Source organism: Balaenoptera musculus, chromosome 15 (genome assembly GCF_009873245.2).
Source record: "Balaenoptera musculus isolate JJ_BM4_2016_0621 chromosome 15, mBalMus1.pri.v3, whole genome shotgun sequence".
In the NCBI taxonomy this organism is placed as follows: domain Eukaryota; kingdom Metazoa; phylum Chordata; class Mammalia; order Artiodactyla; family Balaenopteridae; genus Balaenoptera; species Balaenoptera musculus.
The window spans coordinates 58,024,596-58,047,051 of NC_045799.1; the positions used below are offsets into that span (position 1 = coordinate 58,024,596).

At 35.4% G+C, this 22,456-nt stretch overlaps 1 protein-coding gene across 3 annotated transcripts in view; it reads left to right on the forward strand.

Moving 5' to 3' along the window:
• Positions 1–22,456, forward strand: part of ATF7IP2 (activating transcription factor 7 interacting protein 2) — a 59,611-nt gene that overhangs the window by 14,618 nt on the left and 22,537 nt on the right. For 2 of the 3 annotated variants that reach the window (XM_036825875.1, XM_036825876.1), the window contains exons 4-6: positions 3,051–3,185; positions 3,746–3,844; positions 7,153–7,313. In XM_036825875.1, coding sequence (XP_036681770.1) covers positions 3,051–3,185; positions 3,746–3,844; positions 7,153–7,313 — 395 coding nt within the window. The remainder of the gene's footprint in view (positions 1–3,050; positions 3,186–3,745; positions 3,845–7,152; positions 7,314–22,456) is intronic. The other variant, XM_036825877.1, reaches the window with a different exon arrangement.

A 22,456-nucleotide genomic window follows, 5' to 3' on the forward strand; every position in this document is an offset into this window, starting at 1 on the left:
TTAATGTCTGTCGTCAGCTATAATGGACCAAAAAATGTCCCAATCCAAACTATCCTGCTGTTTCAGAAACAAAAACACTGTTTCTAAAACAGGCCATTACAATTACATAGTTACATGTTATATGAACGTATATTCACATAATAAATGGAAACCATTGAAAGACTCATGCAGAATCAGCTTAAAAGGTGAGTCAACACTTCCCCTTTCTACCTCTTATTTTCTTCTGCAAGACCAAAGGAGACATTAATAAAAAATATGTAAATATTCTATTGTTTGCAGGATGGGGTAGTGGAATTATGTTAAGCATGGATCTAGCTTAAGAGGTTGGGGATTGCAGCTGTGTTACTCCCAGTGATTAGTAGCTGAATTCAGAAATAAGTTCTGATATTGACATATAAATACAAAATTTAATCTTTGAACATTTTAATTTCACTGGCACAGAAAAATCAGGGTTTTCATTCACTACTATTATGTACCTCACAAAATACTTGGTCCAAGTTGACGCAGAATATGGTCCTTCCCAGTGAGGTTTAAGGAATGCAGTTTATTTCTTATCCTCCCTCACCACTGCCACCAGAAGTTTCTTACATTGTCCGGTGACAGCGTGGGTTTTAGCTAATTCCTATCTTTTGTCTATCTCTCAGTAACTAGCTCTCCCTCACTTGATATTTTAATTCCTGTCTGAACAGTTAACTCTCTAAACCACATCTGTTTGTTTTTCTTTTTGAATCCCAGTGGAATAGGGCCTCCCATTCTGACATTGTTCTTCCCTACTGAGAGAGTCCCAGAGCTGTTGACTCTTTATCTTTTGAGGTTTCAGAAGGATCTTGGCCTGTTTGATTCCAATTAAATTACTGAAGTAGAGGGGTTTTTCTTCCGAAGTCCAAGTTGTTCACCCTACCCATCATTGCAGAAAGTTGAGGCAGATAGGGGAGATATATATATATATATATATATATATATATACACACACACACACACATACACACACACAGAATTTCCAGTTTTTCGCCAATCTTTAGGCCGCTTTGCCTACCATCTGCAAATTGTAGGTAGGACTTCATGTGATTCCATAATTTTTGACACATTACCATCTGCAGAAGATATTTATGAGGTATTTGGTGGAGGTTATTGTGTCTTCTGTATGAAGAACATAACCACTAAATGAGAACAAATGTGTACTCTACACTAGAGGACTCATGCCTTGGTGGGCAGTTAGTCCAAAGTAACCAAGTTTTAAGAGTCTGCCTCCATCTGAATCACCAGGAGTACTTGTTTAAATTGTGGTGTCTTCAGCTCACTACTAATTGTTTTAAGGTTCTCTTTTCTCAGACTTAGCTGATAAGAATCATTAGTGGTGCCAGGCCTCTTGCCAGGCCTCTTGCCAGGCCTCTTTTCAGGAAATTGTTTGGTGAATCAGGGTAGGTCCTAGGAATTTGTGAATTTAACAAGTATTCCGTATGATGCTTCCTTACCAGGGAAGTTTGACGAACACTGTATGGCTTTTGCTTCTTAGCAAAACAGTATTTCCATATTCAGAACAGTTAAGTATGTATTCCAAGATTCATCAGGGTATGAACTTCACGTATTGACCTCAGCCAGTGAACTGGCAAGCATGCAATAATCCATAAAAACACACATGGGGACAGGTAATGGCTGTCAGAAAAAATAGTATGATTTTCTGAGCACTTATTTACATAATACATATGTTTTGAGCAGTTATTAATCAGATATTTAAAAGTTGTGAGAGTACAAATGACAGTCATGTCTAATAATGTTGAGAAACCACTGAAGAAATGTTAATGAAGCGTTACAGAAGAAATCGAGTAGATGATAATGTTGAAGATCAAGAACAGTTGGGAATGAAAAGGAAAAACCTTGGGAATAATCAAATAAAATTACTGAATATGACTAATCATCTAAGTGACATCAGTATAAAAGAGTTTAACATAGAAACTATGTGTTCCAGTTTTGAGCACTAAGAAACAAGATATTATGGGAAGATATAAATATTACTAATAAATACCTTAAATATATCATGACAGATTTTGTTATTAAGAGAGACTATGTACTGTGTTGTGAAGATTGCTAAAAGGGGCATATACATTGAGCAAACACCTGCAGTGGATATTTCTGAATGTATGGCTCAGCAGAGCCGTTCATATCAGTAGGCATTGAGATTAATTATGCTCCCTGAAAATAGGCCAACCTATTTTCTGAAAACTAGCCAGATAATGAAATTCATCAATGTTTCATGTGCTAACTACTATAATCTGATAGAATAGCATGCATTATGCCAGATAGCATTAGTCACATAATTGCTTTTTTCAATTTTAACAATAAGTCATCCCCTCCCCCTGCAAAAAAAAACTAAAGGAGATTATCTTGCATATTTATTTCTTTAATTTCAATTCAGTATTTTCCATTTTATGGAGCTCTTATGCATATTATCTTTTTATGTTCTTATGAAAATCCTATGAGCGTCACTTGTTCAACATTGTATGACATCTGCCCATTTGTGGACCAGGCAAATGAAGCTCAGAGATGTTGTGACTTCCCGAAGGTCATATAGCTTGTTAATGGTGGGGTCAAGGCTCAAATTTTCAAAATTTCCTTTCTGTCTACTACAGATCAACCAGCCATTTTCACTGGGCTCTGATTTTCAGATAAGTGGAGTCCGTTTTTATGGAATACTAGGTTTCAGTTACGGTCATTAAAAAGTATAAATGGGGTATATATATAGACTTTTACTATTCCTTTAATTTGTATTATGGAATTCAACCAAAACTGTAGGAAACTAAAATTAGCACTAGGAGAATAAATTTAATTTCTGACTTACCCATATATTTAAATATTGGATGTGTTCTGCTGAATTTGCTATTTAACTTTTATAAACCTTATTGACATAGTAATATAAATATATAATTAAAGTACCTTTTATTAGTTACACTAAATCCAGAAAAGAGCAAAGCTGTTTTTAAGAAGTAGAAAATAAAATTGCTTTTAAATTTGAAACGTGGAGTGTTTTGGTTTTTATTTTAAAATTCTAGGTCAGACATTTGATTCGACAGGAGATCTGTAGTATAAATTACAAACTATTTGATAACAAACTGAAAGAATTGACTGAACGCATTGGGAGGACACAGTGCAGGAGTAAACATGAAGCAATAGCTGATGAACTCTTTGTAAGTTTCTAATTTCATTTTATTTCGTTTGAGTCCTTTTAAAAAGTAGAATTTAATGATATTTTACATATTAGGAAAGGAAAACAGTAAAGGTGGACCCAAATCTGATCCCTGGCCACAACCCTCATGTGCTATACCATCGGTAATATAAGTTATTATATCTCAGCTGTATTGGCCCTTGAGAAATACTTGTAGAACTATCAGCCATTCTGTGTCAGTTCAAAATATATTCTGTATTAGAGCTTGTATAACCTGTTTCAAACTTTCTTTAGGTTTTTTGTTTTGTTTTACTCTTCTAGGGTTACTTGCTAATTGGTGTTTCTACCAACATTAATTTTATTGTGAACCAATTAGAAGGTTGATTTTTTTAATCTTCTATTCTTGAACATCTTATACTAGATCAAACCTGATTTAAATGTTTGGATTTCATAAGAATTTCTCATTTATTTGGTGGATGCCTAAGTCTCACAAAACTACATTGGCAAATAGTTTTCTCTCCATCTCTATATGATATATTATTTGGTACTCTGGTTTTGTATTTATTTGTTTTTCTCTTCTAGACAAAAATAACAAAACTTCAAAGACGTATTAAAACGGTAATGTTACCTCAAAGGAATTGTGTGGAACCAAACGTGGTATCCAGCAATACAGCTTGTAAGGTTGGTATAAATGTATAGGAGTTTTAATAACTTACTTGCCCCACATTATAAGTAGTTGGATTGTAAGAGCAGAATATGCTTCCAACGAAGACACAGGTTTAAAAGACAGTAAATTTATACTTAGAATGTTCCTCTGACTCTATCTCTGGAGAAGATACCCTCAGATAGCCAAAAGTAAATGCCACCTGTATTTCTTTCATAAAGTGAGTAGAGAGGTGATTTGTGATTGCCTATACTGCCTCCCTCCCCACCATTTTATCATGATGAAAAATTTCAAACATACACAGAAAAACTGAGAGAATTTTACAGTGAACGCTTGTATAATCAACGTCTAACTTCTACTTTTACTATTTTAATATATTTATTTTTGTCATGTATCTGTCAGTCTATTCATCCCCTAAGCCATCTTTATATTTGGTACATTCATAAGTACTAATGTATTTTCTATCAAAATACACTTTGCAGTGTACACTTCCAAAATATCTCAGCATGGGTATCATTAAGTAGAATTTAGTATCTGTTTATATTTTTTATGTAAAATTTAAAAGAATCATAAGTATACATTCACTGAATTTTTTCTTGTGTCTTTATTCCCTTTAGTATCATATTTGCGCTAGCCTCAATAAATCAATTGGGAAGCATTTCCTTCCCTGTTTTCTGAAAGTTTGTGTAAGATTTTTATTACTTCCTTAAATGTTTGATAGAATCCACCTCTGAAAACTATCTGGGCAAGTACCTTTCTTTGTAGGAAGACTTTTTCCTGAAAATGTAATTCTTTCATAGGTATAAAGCAATTCAGATTTTCCTATTTCGTTTTGTGTATTAGTTTTGTAAGTTATCTTAGCAAGGAATTTGTCCATTTTATCTAAGTTGATGATTTTGTTGGCATAAAGTTATTGATAAAATTCCCTTGTCCTTTTAATCTTTGTAGATCTGTAGTGATATACTCTATTTCATTTCTGATACTAGTGTAATCTATGTTTTCTTTTTTTCTTGATCAGTCTGACTTTGGATGTAATTTGTTCTTCTTTTTCCAGCTTCTTAAGAGAGAAAGAGCATTAATTTTTAACCTTTTCTACTAGAAAACATTTAAAGGTATAAATTTTCTTCTAAGCACTGCTCTTTCTAAGCACCTTCTAAGCATCTTCTTAATGCTTATATTATGTACTTCTCAGTGTAGAGAGTATAATATAATCTGTATTATATTGTATTTTTGTTTTCCATCAGTTCAAAATAATTTCCAGTTTCCCTTATGGTATTGTTCTTTGACCCATGGGTTATTTAGAAGGATATGTTTAATTTCCAAACATTTCTAGGTATCTTATTTTTATTGATATCTAATTTCATTTTTTTTAAAGGAATTCCTTTATTTTTATTTTTTATTTTTTTATTTTTGGCTGTGTTGGGTCTTCGTTTCTGTGCAAGGACTTTCTCTAGTTGCGGCAAGCGGGGGCCACTCTTCATCGCAGTGCGCGGGCCTCTCACTATCGCGGCCTCTCTTGTTGCGGAGCACAAGCTTCAGACGCGCAGGCTCGGTAGTTGTGGCTCACGGGCCTAGTTGCTCCGCGGCATGTGGGATCTTCCCAGACCAGTGCTCGAACCCGTGTCCCCTGCATTGGCAAGCAGATTCTCAACCACTGCGCCACCAGGGAAGCCCCTCTAATTTCATTTTGGTCGGAGAACATACTGTGTAAAATTGCAACATTGAGAGTTATTGACACTTATTTTATAGCCCAAGATATGCTTTCCCTTGGTGAATGTTTCATGTACACTTGAAAAGAATATTGGGTATAATATTCTATAAATGTCACTTCTGTGCTAATTGTGTCAAGATGGTTGATAGTGGTGAATCATGGCCCCCAAAAGATGTCCACGACCTAATCCCCAGAACCTGTGAGTATGTTACTTAATGTGCTAAAAGAAGCTTATAGATGGGAAGATTATCCTGGTGGGCTCAATATAATCACAAGGGTCCTTATAAAAAGGAGTCAAGAAGGTTAAAGACAGAAGATGGAAATGGGACAATGAAAGCAGAGGTTGGATGATTGCACTGAAGATTGAGGCAAGGGCTACAAGCCAAGGAATGCTGGCAGCTTCTAGAAGCTGGAAAAAAGGAAACAGATTTTTCCCCTGGAGCCTCCAGAAGGGATGCAGCCCTGCTAACAACTTGATCTTAATGAAACTGATTTCAAACTTCCGGCCTTCAGAAGTGTGATGGAATAAATTTCTGTTGTTTTAAACCACCCAGTTTGTGGTAATTTGTTATCGCAGCCTCGGGAAACTAATATAGAATGTGGTACCAGGAAGTATGGCATGCTGTTGTAACAAATACCTAAAAATGTGGAAGTGGATTTGGAATGGTAGAGGCTGGAAGAATATTAAGGAGCATGATTTTTCAAAAGCCTGGATTGCCTTGAACAGACTCTTAGTTTTATAGAAATATAGATGGTAAAGTCTGCAAGTGAGGGCTCAGGAGGAAATGAGGAACATCGTAGAGAAACCCTGTATAGTCTTAAGAGAATACCTAAATCTTCATAAACTGTTGGTAGAAATACGGACATTTAAAAGTACTGTTGGTGAGGACTCAAAGGAGGAACATGTTATTGGAAATTGGGGAGGGGAGGGGGTTCTTGTTACATAGTGGCAGGAAGCTTAGCTGAAATGTGACCTAAGTGATATGGAAAGCAGAATTTGTAAGTGATAAACTTGCATGTTTATTAGGCTGATGAGATTTTTGAGCAAAGTGTTGAAGGTTTGGCTTGGTTTCTTGCTTCTTACAGTAAAATGTGAGCGAGAAGAAATAAATTGAAGGAGAAACTGTTTAGCAAAAAGGAACCAGGATTTAATTTGGGAAATTCTTAGCCTATCCAAAACTCATCACCTAGAAGAGCAAGTTGGAAAATTGATTTATTTCTGGTCTTCACTCATATTAGAAGTATAACAAAAGTAAAAGTTTCCTTGTTAAAGTCTAATGTTTATTCCTAAAATTTAGTATAATAGGAATAAAATGTTGTCTAAGTACTTAGGTATTTGTTTCTCCTTCTTTTCGTTCAAGCTAGGAAGTTGATTTGTGCTGTCATTATTTTTATTTCTTTTGAAGTATTTTTTTAAATTCATTTTGGCAGAGTAACTGCAATCATGGTCATCAGCCATTGATATATATATAATTTAATATATGTTTTATTGTGTGTATGCAACAATATTTTGAGAACACTTTCCAAGTGGAATTTTAACCTATTATCAATTTTGTTGGAAGAGCACAATTGGTAACCCTCCCCTCAACTGCTTTTTCCTCACCCAACTAACAGGTTGCAAATTCAGAGACTATGAATTTGGATAAGAATCCAGAGTCAGTTAATAGTCCACAGGAAAGAAAAACTTCTGTGAACTCTGAACCTTCTAACCCTTCAGAAAAAGCAAGTGAAAAGATTAATTTGTCACGGGAACATAATGAGGCTGTTTCTGAAAGGTAGGCATTTCTATAAAAATGCATAAACTTACTTATCTAAATATGTTTGTCAACACATATACTCAATTAAGCATAAAATAGCTTAATGCTTCATATTTATATGAATGCTGTTTTTGTCCATTATGAAGAAATTGGTTCTTAAAAGCTTTTATTGTTGTTTTAACTGTACTAAATAAAATTTTGAATTGGTTAGGTGATCAGGTTTTTCATTGTGATGCTTTCCATCATTGGTATGGCAACTGGAGTGATCAGTTGGATCACTCCAGTAGTTTCCACTTCTACATATGGAAGAATCAAGGCCCTGTGAAACAGTGGTTTTAAAGAATTACACAGAGGAGTAAGACTAGGAGAAAAGTGTCTAAAATTAGTTCCCTGCATGTTGAAAGTAGTATCATGATAACTTCAAACTAGAGTGAATAGGTTAACTTATTTGTCTGATTGATCACAAAGCAGCTGAGACACCTGATCTCCAATCTAGTCTAATAGAAGATTTGGGGCTGGTAGGGAAGAAGTAATTTAGTTTAACAAAGACGCTTGATTGGTGATCCTGGCCTGGATTGATGTTCAAGGATAGGGGGATGGGGACATTTTAATGAATTCTCTTGACTGGTGATTCTCAACAGTTTTGGAGCTTTATAATATTATTTATTTATTCTTAACATTTCACTCCTTAAAATGTCCTATGGTTTTGCTTTTATATGTTAAATTATACGTCAGCTTTTAAAAAGAGGAAAATTTATAGCCAAAAATAAGTGATTTAAATGATGGCCATTGTTTGAAGAACACCACTCTTTCCCCCAAATAACTGCATACTCAAGGATGCTATAAAACGAAAGAGAAGCATTACAGATCTACACCATTTACAGGAGATTCTTGGTATTTGGGAATTCACATGTAGTTCTGGCTCTTCAGAAGAAACCCTAATATTCCATGATTTTGAGGCCTGCATTTTAGTTTGTTTTTTTTTTTTTTATTTTAATTAATTTATTTTTGGCTGTGTTGGGTCTTCGTTTCTGTGCAAGGGCTTTCTCCAGTTGCGGCGAGTGGGGGCCACTCTTCATCGTGGTGCGCGGGCCTCTCACTGTCGCGGCCTCTCCCATTGCGGAGCACAGGCTCCAGACGTGCAGGCTCAGTAGTTGTGGCTCACGGGCCTAGCCACTTCGTGGCATGTGGGATCTTCCCAGACCGGGGCACGAACCCGTGTCCCCTGCATTGGCAGGCGGATTCCTAACCACTGTGCCACCAGGGAAGCCCCTGCATTTTAGTTTTGAGCCAGGAAGCTGCTGTGAAGAAGGCATTTATTTAGTTGACAAGGGAAAGAGTCACATTTCAGTGAGTGTTTGTTGTTACCACTTCTTGATGCCTATGCTGAAACTCATAAAGTGACAAAAAAGAAAAATGCTGTTGATGGAAGTGAAAAAGTGAAGATGCCATTAAAATAACATTTTATAGACTGATATGTTAACTTTATCAGTGGCTTATACCCATGATATGAACAATTCACCTCATGCTCTATAATGAAGGAAGAATGTGCAATTAAGAAACTGTTTCAGGCAGCACTGTCAGCCCATGGTGAGTGTGAGAATAGGTGTAACAATTGTGTAACTTGACCCTGATGAGTAGGTTCAGTGGTGAATTTTATAAAACATTTAAGAAGGAATACCAGTTTTAAACAAACTATCCCAAAGAATAAAAAAAGAGGGAATATTCTTCATTTTATGAGACTAGATGCTGAAATTTGATATAACTCTGATACTTTGATAATAAAATCAATTTTAAAATTTTACAGAAATGGAAAATTACAGTTTACTTTTACCCACAAAATAGATGCAGATATCCTAAACAGAAACTAGTAAACCAAATTCAACAGTCTATAAAAGTTGAATTTGTTCCAGGAATGCTGCAACATTGGTTTAACAACAGCAAGTCAACTTACGTGATGTGCCAGGAGAATAGTCATCATTAGCTCAAAATAGATGTAGGATTTTAGAAAATATATGTTTAAAAGAAATTCTTGGAAAACTTGGGATAGGAGGTACCTTCCTTAATCTGATAAAGAGTATCTATAAAAACCCTAAAACAAATCTGATAGTGAAATATTGGAAATATTCTCTTTGAGATAAAAATAGAAGGATGCCTGCTGTTACCACTTTAAGGTTATACTGGATATCTTACCTAATGCAAAAATGCAAAAAAACAAAAGAAAGGAAAATATAAAAGATTCAAAAAGAAGAAACAATAAATATTATTACTATTCCTAGATGATTGGGGGTATATATGTAGGAAATCCAAAGGAATTTACAGATAATTTATTAGGATTAATGAAAGTTTAGCAAGATTGCTAAATTCAAACATATAAGAAATCAATTGTATTCCTATAAGATATAAAAAATTAGGAAATGAAAAATTTTTAAACATATAATAGTATTAAACGTATCAAGTACCTAGAAATACAATTAACGAGGCATGTAATAACTGAAGAAAATTACGAAACTTTGAGATATCGAAGAAGAATTCATTGGAGAAATGTACTATGTTTATGGTTTGGACAATACAGTATTATAAAATGCTTTTACTTTTGTTCAAATTAATTTATAGAGGACAGTTTCAATCACTTTCCCAGTGTGCAATTTTATGGAACTTGACAAGCTGATTTCACTCGAAAATGTATATATAAATGCAGTGGGTTAAGAGGCCAAGATACCCTTTAAGTAGAGAAACAGAATGGAAGGAATTTGCCATCAGATGTCAGGATTATGAAACTGCAGTAATTAGGATAATGTGGTACTGGCAAATGCTAGACAATAAAGCTGTGTAACAGAGAGTCCGGAAACCTATACCTATATGTATATGTGATTTGTGTTGGAGATTGTATGGCAGATCATTTGGGAAATGATTGACTTTAGTAAATTCATATTGCTATTCATATTGTGAGAAATATAAAAGAAATTGGATCCCTGAGTCCAATCACTGTACATCAGTCTCAAGTGAATTAAGGAACTAAATATCTAAAGGAAAATTATGAAGCTTTTAGAAGGTAACATAAAATGTCTTCATGAACTTCGGATAAGGAAAGATATCTTAAGACACAAATACCCTTGCCATAAAAGGAAAAAAATGATCAATTTTACCACATTAAAGTTAGAAACTTCTTTTCTCAAAAGGCACTATAAAGATAGAAGACAGGCCATCAAGTGGGAGAAGATACTCGCAGCACATATAACCTATAGAGGACACTAGTACACAGAATATATATAAAGAACTTCAACAAATCAATGAGTAAAAGCCAGATAATGCAAAAGAAAAATGGGCAAAAGACTTGTACATCTACTTCACAAAAGAAGAATTCCAAATGGCCAATAAATATATGAAAAGGTGCTCATCTTCACTAGTAATCAGGGAAATGCAAATTAAAACCACAATGAGGGCTTCCCTGGTGGCGCAGTGGTTGGGAGTCCGCCTGCCAGTGCAGGGAACACGGGTTCGAGCCCTGGTCTGGGAGGATCCCACATGCCGCGGAGCAGCTGAGCCTGTGAGCCACAAATACTGAGCCTGCGCGTCTGGAGCCTGTCCTCCGGAACAGGAGAGGCCGCGACGGTAAGAGGCCCGTGCACCGCAATGAAGAGTGGCCCCCGCTCGCCTCAACTGGAGAAGGCCCTTGCACAGAAACAAAGACCCAACACAGCAAAAATAAATAATAAATAAAACCACAATGAGATACCATTTCATATCAGGTAAGGAAAAGTAACACATTTTAAAATCTGACAATACCAGGTATTGGTGAGGTTTTGAAATAAAGGGAATTGGTTTTACTTAATATTTTGTTGGGTGAGTAAATTGGTATAGTACTTTAGAAAAAATTTAGCATTATCTAGAAATATTGAAGATCTGAATATCCTTTTACCTAGCAGTCCTATCCCTTCGTATATACCCTAGCTAGAGACATGTTCACATGTGCAATAGGACATATCTAGAGGAATGTTTATTAGCAGCATTTTCTATAATAGCCAAAAACCAGAAGGAAAAAAGTCCATCTACAGCTGAAAAGAAAAATAATTGCTGTAAATCCATATGGTAGAATTTTGTACATTAATGAAAGTGAAGGAACTACAGTCACATGTAACAGTATGTTGCTCCCACAAAAAACATTGAAAGGCAGACACAAGAAATAGTATGATTCCATTCAAATGAAGTTCAAAAATAGCCAGCAAAAAGTACATTATTTATTCATTCAAAGCTAGATGGTAAATCTAAAGAGTAAAACAAGGGGATTAGTACCACAAATGCTATTTATGAAGGAGATTAATGATTCAGGATGGAGGCACGTGGGTTTCTGAAGTGCTGATAATTTAAAATGTATTTATCTGAGTAGTGGCTACATGGATGCTAGCTTTATAATCATTTATTAAGCTGAACATGTATTTTTAATCCTATTTGAAAATAATTATTAATTGGAAATTTTAGATTATGTTTAATTAATCTTACTGATATATGTGGGTTCATAACTATAATCTTAATACTTGTTTTCTATTTGTCGCATTATTTTATGGTCCTTTTCCCTTATCTGTGTCTGTTTTGTCTCTACTTATTTTAGCCTTCTTTTAGATTTCTTTTTCCCATTCCCCATTACCTCATTAATTATACATCTTTCATTGTCCCTTTTGAAGTTACCCTAAAGATCATGATATGGATTCTTGACTCTAACATTAGAGTCTAATATGAATTGCTACTTTTACCATTTTATAGGCAATGCTTGACCTTAGAACACTTTTAACTCCATTTAGTGCGCCCTCCCATTGTTTGTTTCACGCATTTAAGTTTTACATTATTTTAAATCTCATAAGACAATATCATTACTTTGTACAGTCATTCATTTAGAGTTACCCAAATACAGTTGACTCTTGAACAACAAGGGTTTGAACTACTCGAGTCTACTCGTATACATGGAGTTTTTTCAATAAATATAGTACCTATAAACAAATAATTTCTTTTTCACATTTTCTTTTCATTTTTGATGTCTAATGTTTGTCATACATATAACATCTATGGTATTTGTATCATTAGGACAATATTGATGTAGGTACTGACAGACAATTCATCTTGTAAACAGACAACATAAACTTACAGTATCAATAAATACAGGACACTACTGTAACTGTATTTTCCTTATGATTTTCTTAATTTTTTTTCTACCTTTATTGTAAGAACACAGTATATAATATATATAACATACAAAGTATGTGTTAATCGACTGTTTATGTTACCAGTAAGCCTTCTGGTCAACAGTAGGCTATTACTAGTTTTGGGGTGAGTCAAAAGTTATACTTGGATTTTCTAATGCCCTCATTGTGCAAGGGTCAAGTGTATTTACCCTTTCTGTTGCTCTTTATTTCTTCCTGTATTTCCATCTGGGATAATTTTTCATCTGCCTGAAGAATTCCATTTATTATTTATTTTTTAAATTCTGCTCAGGATAAACTGTTTGTTTTTATTTGTCTGGAAATAACTTCATTTTGTCTTTATTTTTAAAGGATATTTCAACATGGGTATTGAATTATAGGTTGGCAGTTATTTTTAGCGCTTTCAAGATGTCATTACATTGTTTTCTGACTTATAATTTCTGTTGAAAAGTTAGATATCCATCTTCTTGTTCCTTCTTTGAGGATGGTGTCTATTTCTCTAGCTGCTTTCAAGATAGTCTATATATTTTTGTTTTTCATCAGTATATTCTATGATGCTGGTGGTGGGGGGGATTAATTTATCCTAATTGGGGCTCATAATTTTTCTTGAATCTGTGACTTCATGTCTTTCATTATCTTTGGAAAATTCTTGGCTATTATCTTTTTAGATATTGCTTCTGCACCATTCTCTCTCTTCTCCCCTTCTGGTATTCCAATTATACTCTTCTGTGTACACTCCATCTATTTTGTTCTCCATGCTTTTGTCTGGATATTTTCTACAATTTTCTAGTTTATTCTCTCTTTAACTGTAACAAAGTGGCTGTTAAACTCATGTATTTAGTTCTTAGTTTCAGTTTTTTAAATTTTCCAGTCTCCTCTTTTCATTGGATCCATTTTCTCTCCATTATTATAACTCTAGAGAAAGCCAGGAGGCTTTATAATTGTGTCTTCTGATACCCCAAGTGTTGAAGGAATTAGTGCCACTACTAACTTTCTATGTCTATAGTCATGGTTCGATTTAGAAGTTTAAGCATTTTCTTTTTAGAATGTGAAGAAAATGGGAAAGGCAGTAACAGCTGAGCTGAAGAAGCTCATAGAAGAGAAGGCCTGTGGACCAGAACACATATTTGATGAAGAAGGAACTTGCTTAAATAGAAAGAAAATGCTTTCATATGCAATCTTTTCCAAAGAGGAAAAGTAAGCATCAAGGTCTAAGGCACCCAAGAACAGACCACTTCACCAGTGTTGATGGAATGAAACATTAATATTGTCTGAAAAATAAGTCTTGCATTGAATTTCATGTGAAGAAATGTTTACAGAGATACAAAGGAGAAAAAAGTACTTACCAGCCATAGTATTATAAGAAATTTTCCACTGTTTTTCATGTGCTCCTTCCTACTCATTATTAACACTTATTTAATCTTATGTTTATTACATATCCCTCTTTAACAGATCAGGAAACCAAGTTTCCTGCCCCCCAAACACAGCCAGGATTTAGACCTAGACAGTTTTGTCTCCAGATCCCATGTATTGAACTATGTACTACATTATAACGTTACCTGGAGAATTTTAATTACTGATTTTAGACACAGAAGTTTTTCTCCAAGGTAGAATACAAGTAGAAATATAGGTGCATCTAGAAGACCATGAAAATCATCAGTGTACTCAGTTTTCCTCCCAGATATGGTTCATTAAAAAAAGAGCCATCATTGGAAGCAGTCAGTGGAACAGTTTCATGAAAGTTACGTATCATTAAATGCTCGTGGAATTCCAATCTTTAGTGTGTAGATGTATAAATGAATTTCTCAGGATAAGCATTAGCAGCTTTACATACATACATACACAGACACATAATTTTTAAAATAAAGTCAATTGACCTATAATACCTACTGAAAACTGCACAAACAGTAAACGTATAGTCTGGTGAATTTTGACAAAGTAAACACATTTTGTAAATGTCACACAGATCAAAAAACAACACCAATGGCATCTGTTCTGCCTCATGCCAGTCACGAGTCCCACCCCTACCACACTGACTTCAGTAAACATCATCCTAACCTCTAACACCATAAGTTGTTTTTGTTTACTTTTCACCTTTATATAAATGGAATCATACTCAATGAACTCTGTGGTGTCTTGCCTCTTTTGCCCAACTTTATGTGTTGAGAGATTCATCCATGCTGTTGCTTAGCAACAATAATTTGGTCATTCTCATTGCTATATAATGTCCATCATATAAATATACCACAACTTATTCCATTCACAACTGTTGATGGACATCTGAGTTATTTGCAGATTGGGGAAATTATGATTAGTGCTGCTATGAACATTCCTTTATGTGTTTGTTGGTGAATGTACATAGATACATTTCTGTTGGACCTTTGACTGGAAGTGGAATTGGTAGGTCATAGGGTATGTGTATTTTCAGGTTTAATAGATATTACTAAATACTTTACCAAAGAAGTTGTACCAAGTTACACTCCCAATGAGAGTATATGAGGTTTTTGTTATTCTGTATCCTTGCCAACACTTGGTATTATCTGCCTTTTCCACTTTAGCCACACTGGCGTGTTTATAGCATCACATACAGGCATGCCTTGTTTCTTAGTGCTTTGCTTTATTTTGCTTCACAGATATTGTGGTTTTATACAAATTGAAGGTTTATGGCAACCCTGCATCAGTTCTGTTGGCACCATTTTTCCAATAGCATTTGCTCACTTTGTGTCACAGTTTGGCAATTCTCACAGTATTTTTTTTTCTCACAATATTTCAAACTTTTCCATTATGATTTGTCATGGTGATCTGTGATCAGTGATCTTTGATGTCACTATTGTATTTTTGGGGGGTTGCCACAAACCACACCCATATAAGACAGCAAACTTAATAAATGTGTGCATTCTGACTGCTCCACTGACCCCATCTGTGTCTCCCTTTCTTCAGGCCTCCCTACTCCCTGAGACATAACAATATTGAAATTAGGCCAGTTAATAACCTTACAATGGTCTCTAAATGTTTAAGTGAAAGAAGACCTACATGTCTCTCACTTTAAGTCAAAAGCTAGAAATTAAGCTTAGTGAGGAGGGCATATTGAAAGCTGAGATAGGCCAAAAGCTAGGCCTCTTGCACCAAATAGTTAGCCAAGTTGTGAATGCAAAGGAAAAGTTCTTGAAGGAAATTAAAAGTGCTACTCCAGAACATGTGAATGATAAGAAAGCGAAATAGCCTTATTATTGATATAGAGGAAGTTTAAGGTCAAACCAGGCACAGCATTCCCTTAAGCCAAAGCTTAATCCAGAGCAAGGCTCTAACTCTTCAATTCTGTGAGGGCTTAGAGTGATGAGGAGGAAGCTGCTGAAAAAAAAGTTTGCAGAGGTTGGTTCATGAGGTTTAAGGTAAAAAGCCATCTCCATAACATAAAAGTGCAATGTAACGCAGCAAATGCTGATGTAGAAGCTGCAGCAAGCTATTCAGAAGATCTACCAAAGATAATTAATGAAAGTGGTTACATTAAACAAAAGATTTTTAGTGTAGAAGAAACAACCTTACATAGCAAGAAGATACCATCTAGGACTTTCATAGCTACATAGAAGTCAATGCCTGGCTTCAAAACTTCAAAGAACACGCTGACTCTCTTTTTGAGGACTAGTGCAGCTGGTGACTTTTAGGTTGAAGCCAGTACTCATTTACCATTCCAAAAATCTTAGGGCCCTTAAGAATTATGCTAAATCTACTTTGCCTGTGCTATATAAGTAGAACAACAATGCCTGGCTGACAGCATATCCAGGCTTGAATTACTGAATATTTTACTCAATTGAATGTTTGAGACCTACTGCTCAGAAAAAAGATTCCTCTCAAACTTTACTGCTCAAAGGGGACTTCCCTGGTGGTGCAGTGGTTAAGAATCCGCCTGCCAGTGCAGGGGACATGGGTTCAATCTCTGGTCTGGGAAGATCCCACATGCCGCGGAGCAACTAAGCTCATGTCCCGCAACTACTGAAGCCCGTGTGCCTAGAGCCCAGAGCCCATGCTCCACAACAGAAGAAGCCACCGAAATGAGAAGACCGCACACCACAACGAAGAGTAGCCCCCACTTGCCACAACTAGAGAAAGCCCACGCACAGCAACGAAGACCCAATGCAGCCAAAAATAAATAAATTTATTTTAAAAAAAAAATTTACTGCTCATTGACAATGCACCTGGCCACCCAAGAGCTCTGATGGAGATATACAATGAGATTATTGTTGTTTTCATGCCTGCTAACACAGCATCCTTTCTGCAGCCCATGGATCAAGGAGTAATTTCAACTTTCAAGCTTATTATTTTAAATACTTTGTAAAGCTGTTGCTGCCATAGATAGTGATTGCTTCAATGGATCTGAGCAAAGTAATTTGAAAACCTTCTGGAAAGGATTCACCATTCTAGATACATTAAGAACATTCATGATTTGTGGCAAGAGGTCAAAAGATAAACATTAACAGAAGTTTGGAAGAGGTTTACTCTAACCTTCATGGATGACTTTGAGAGGTTCAAGACTTCAGTGGAGGAAGTAACTGCAGATGTGGTAGAAATAGCAAGAGAACTAGAATTAGAAGTGGAGCCTGAAGGTGACTGAATTGCTGTAATCTCATGATAAACTTTAACGGATGAGCAAAGAAAGTGGTTTCCTGAGATGGAATCTATTCTTGAAGATCCTGTGAAGACTTGAAGTGACAACAGAGGATTTAGAACATTACATAAACTTAGTTGATAAAGCAGTGGTTGGGTTTAAGAAGATTGACTCCAACTCTGAAAGAAGTTTTACTGTGGGTAAAATGCTATCAAAGAGCATTGCATGCTGCAGAAAACCAATCACTTGTGAAAGGTTGAGTTAATTCATGCAGCAAATTTCATTGTCTTATTTTAAGAAATTACCAGAGCCACCCCAGCCTTCAGCAACCACCACCCTGATCAGTCAGCAGCCATCAGCATCAACACAAGACCATCCGTCAACAAAAAGATTACAACTTACTGAAGGCTCAGATGATGGTTAGCATTTTTTAGCAATGAAATATTTTAAAATTAAGGTATGTATTGTTTTTTAGACATAATGCTATTGCACACTTAATAGACTACTGTACAGTATACAGCACAGTATAGTATAGTAAACATAACTTTTATATGCACTGGGAAATCAAAAAATTCAAGTGATTCACTTTATTGACATTCGCTTAATATTGTTGTGGTCTGGAATCAAACCTGCAATATCTCTGAGGTATGCCTGTATTTGTTTTAATTTGTTTCCTTCTAACAATGAAATTAAGCCCTTTTTTATATTTGTTAGTCATTTGGATATCTTCTTTCATAAAGTTTCTCTAAGACTTTTGCATGTTTTTCTTTTGAGTTGCCTATCTTAAGTTTTTTATCAGATATATTGACCACAAGTATCTTTTCCCATTCAAAGTCTTTCCACTTTCATAATAGTGCCTTTATATGTATCGACTCTTCTTAATTTCAGTGTAATCTTTTTTTCATAGATTTTGCTTTTCTGATGAATGTTCCATCTGGTTTTGACTATTTTCTCCATCTTTCCTCAGTATTCTTAAAACTATTCATCATAGTTTTTTTTTTAATGTCCTTGTTTTATAACTCCAGTACCTCAATCATCTGTACATATGTTTTTATTGTTTTTCTCTGTTCCTAGTCATTTGATTCTGTCTGTTAGTGTGCTTGATAGTTTCTGAAGAATTGGTGAGGCTCTGAATAATATCTTTCTATAGACAAGATTTTTTCTGTTCTCTGGCAGGTAGAGTAGGGCCTGGTCACCTAATCTGCTCAGGTAATGATATAAATTCAGGCCTGTTGTTATTTTGGTAAGTCTCCTTCTATATCTAGTTCACTCTGGCTTTTAAGATGTAGCCCTTAATGGATTCCAGCTGAAAGCTTGGAGTGTTCACCAGGGCCTCTCCGCCTTGGTGGCTTCTAAATCTTTACCTTACCTCCTCAGCCCAAAGTTCCAATGAGATTGCCAAAAATTTCACTCTGACTTGTAAAGTCTTTCTGCTTAATGTCTTAGACTCCTTAATAACATTATATTTGATATACTGTAGCAGCAAATAAAGATATTTAAAACATTAGAAATATTAAATGAAGAATTTTGAGATTGATAAGAGATTTTGACTATAGTGTAATGAAAAGAATTGCTTATAGTTGTCTTGTAGTTAAGCAACAAAATAAATACAGCTATTAGTGTTTCATCCACTATATGACTATTATTGAATACTAGTAGAAGAAAGTATATACAAAATAAACTTTGTAAGTTGTGTTAAAGGCCAAAAATGAGTAGAAGAGTAAAATATTATTGATAAAATTTAGATCTGAACTTTTTTTTGTTAATTGAACTTAGAAATAATAGCTTTTGTCAGAATCTTTTATTGATAAATTTGATATGGAAAAAATTATTGAATTAAATCTGTTTAAAAATGCACATGAAAAACAGTTGATTTCACAAAATGGAAATCAGTGTGTGGGAAATGTATCCTTCTGCTCATGAAGTATTAACTGCACAGGAATTGTTCTTTTGCTGTAAACAACCAGAAAACTAGACTAAAGAAAAGAAATTGTGTTTAGACATTGTTCAACAGGGAGCACACAATTATGATCCCTGTGAGAAAAGAAACAAAAGAAATGCACCCTACCATTGTGCCAGTTCTGCCTGGAGGCATTTCCCAAGTTGAAAAGCAGGGGTGGGAGGAGCCCAAACAGCCTGGTGGTCTTGGTGCATTTAGATCAGATATTGGAGAATATGAATTATCTAGAATTTGTGAGGCAGAGCAATGAAGAGAGGTAATTGCATAAAGGTAGAGCTCTGGAGATCTGCAAAGGGAACCCCTTGAATCATTGGCTGAATACAGATCTATATGTGCAAAGCATGAAACTACAAGAGGCTGGGGCAAGAACCACTGAAAAGAAGAAGGCCATACATTCTTTGGGAGGTTGCACAGGGCTGGGAACATTTTGCTTTCTCACTGGCTATAATGAAGAGACTTAGCATGCACCAACAGGTAGAGTCCTTGGATGGGTATAGCTGTAGTGAGGCTAAATTAATTCTGGACTAAAAGACTCCAGTGGACCTACCCCAGAAAGCTAAAAGGACTCAAAGGAGTCAAAACTAATCATGGGTAATTTAACTGTATGCCAGAACAAAGTCCAGCAACTCTGATGAAATGAAACATCATCCAACAGTGTGAATTTTACAATGTCTGACGTCTAAAAAAAAATTACCAAGCATGCAAAATATGAAGAGTAACCCATAACAAGGAGAAAACCAAAATGATAGAAACAGACCTAGAATTAATATGGTTGTTGGACTTAGCAGACAACATAAAATAGCAATTATCAGTATATTCTTCATATCCAGCAACATAGAGGAGAAGGTCAACATGATAGAAATGGAAGATGTAAAAAAGAAGACCCAAATTGTACTTCTAGAGATAAGAAAGACAATAAAGTGAAAAGTCGTTGGATAGGATTAATAACAGAATAATTACTGGCTTTTTAAATGTCAGTGACATAGCAGAAACTGTTCAAACAAAAGCATGGGGAGAAAAAAGACTAACAAAAAAATGAATGGAGCATCAGAGACTTGTAGAACAGTATCAAGCAGTCTAATATATGTATATATCATTGAAGTCATCACTAGGCAGGGGGCAGGAAAATATGATATCTAAAATCTGTCCAATTCTAAACCCATAAATAGAAAGGAAGAAAGAAAGGTTAACAAAGCTAAGCAGAAGAAGCATAAAGGAAAAGCACATCATAACCAGATTGCTAAAAATCAATGGTGACAAGAAAATCTTAAAAACAGCCAGAGAGAAAAGACACATTACATAGAAAGGAACAAAAAATAAGATGAGAATTCTCACTGTAAACTATTCAAACTTTAGAGATGTCAAAAAGGAGACATCTCTAAAGTACTGAAATGGAGAGACATCTCTAAATTATTAAAAGAAGAACTGTCTACAGTTTCTGCAGTTCTACACTCAGTGAAAATATCTTTCAGACGTTTACAAGAAAACGGACTTTTTCATACTCAAAAAAAGTGAAAGAATACATCAGCAGCAAACTTGCACTACAGGGAATGCTAAAGGAGTTTCTTCAGGTAGAAGGAAAATAATATCAGATGGAAATTTGGATCTATGCAAAGGTAAAGTTATGAAGGGTGCTGGAAATTATAAATATGTGGATAAATATAAAATATTTTATTGTTTCTATATAGGGAATATATGTGTGTATATATCACACTATTCCTTTGTACTATGTGGTGTGTATATATATGTTATATATATAATACTGGTTGTCTATAGTATTTCTGTGTACAGGCAACAAACAGTTGGAATTTTAAATTAATACCATTTACAATAATATCAAAGAGTATGATATTCATAGGGGTAAATTACCAAAATACATATAAGACCTAACTTCAAAACTACAAAGTAGACTTAAGTTTTCTGGTCCAGCCTGTAAGGTGTCATCACTCCATACTAACAAGTAAAAGCTGAACAGACTGAAAAAAACCGCTCTTCTTTGATCCACCAGAGAAGTAAGGTCATAGAGCAAACTACTGCCACCCAAATTGGAGAGAGAAACAGGCGGAAACAGAATCAAAACGTCCTGGAAGTGGAGCAAAAACCTCCGTGGCAACCACTGCTGGGGTAGGGAAACCTAAATTGTAATTGCTGGAGGCTCAGAGTAAATAAATCTCAGAGACAAAAACTCCAAGGGGTGGGGGGCGGTCCAGGTAAGGGCAGGGCACAATTTTGTGAGTTTTACCTCTAGAGCTCTACTGATCTTCACAGTGAATATTGAAGAAAAATCCTCTCATGCTTCCAGGAGGGCGCAAGGTAAAAAGAAGCTTTTGAAATACACCAGAGCACTGTGTTCTTAACAGGCCTGTCCTCCGGAGAAAGTATTACCAGAGATTAACCTACCTGGGAGAAAGGAACTATCTAATACCTATGACCTCCAGCCTCCCACTTGGAGGAAGAGAAATACCCAACTCTAGCCCCCTCTAGCCATCCTGCCCCACCTAAGAGGGGTATGGGGACTGAGAGGCATTAGTGAATTTCATGCTCTAGGGGCACAGGCTCATTAAAAGACTGAGACCTAATCATAGGACTAGTAGAATGCTTCCCCTTCTGCCACATTTTACCACTGCATTACTCAAGGCCTGTTTACCATAGTTCCTTTTACCCAGTACATCATGTCTACCTTTCAACAAAATGTTACAAGATATATTAAAAACCAGAAAACACAATTTGAAGAGACTGAGCAAGCATCAGAACCAGAGTCAGATATGGCAGGAATGTTCAAGTTACTAGACCAGGAATTTTTTTAAACTATGATTAATATGCTTTAATGGAAAAAGTAGACAGAATGCAAGAACTGTTAGGTAATGTAAGAAGAGAGATGGAAATTCTAAGAAAAAGAAATGCTTGAGATCAAAACTACTAACAGAATGGAGAAAGCCTTTGATGGGCTCATTAGTAGAATAGACATGGCTGAGGAAAGAATCACCAACCTTAAGAATATGACAATAGAAACTTCCAAAATGGAAAAGCAAAGAGAAAATAAAAGACAAAACAAAAACAACCCAGAATATCCAAAAACTTAGGCCAACTACAAAGGGAGTTATATATGCATAATGGGAATTCCAGAAAGAAAAAAGAAAGGAACAAAAGCAATATTTGAAGTAACAGTGACTAAGAATTTCTCCCAAATTAACGTTAGACACCAAGCCACAGATCCAGGAAGCTCAGAGAACACCAAGCAGGATAAATACCCAAAAGAGTACACCTAGACATATCATATTTAAACTTCAGAAAATCAAAGCTAAAATCTTGAAAGAAGCCAAGGAAAAACACCATACCTGTAGAGGAGCAAAGGTAAGACTTACATGCAACTTCTCCTTAGAAACTATGCAAACAA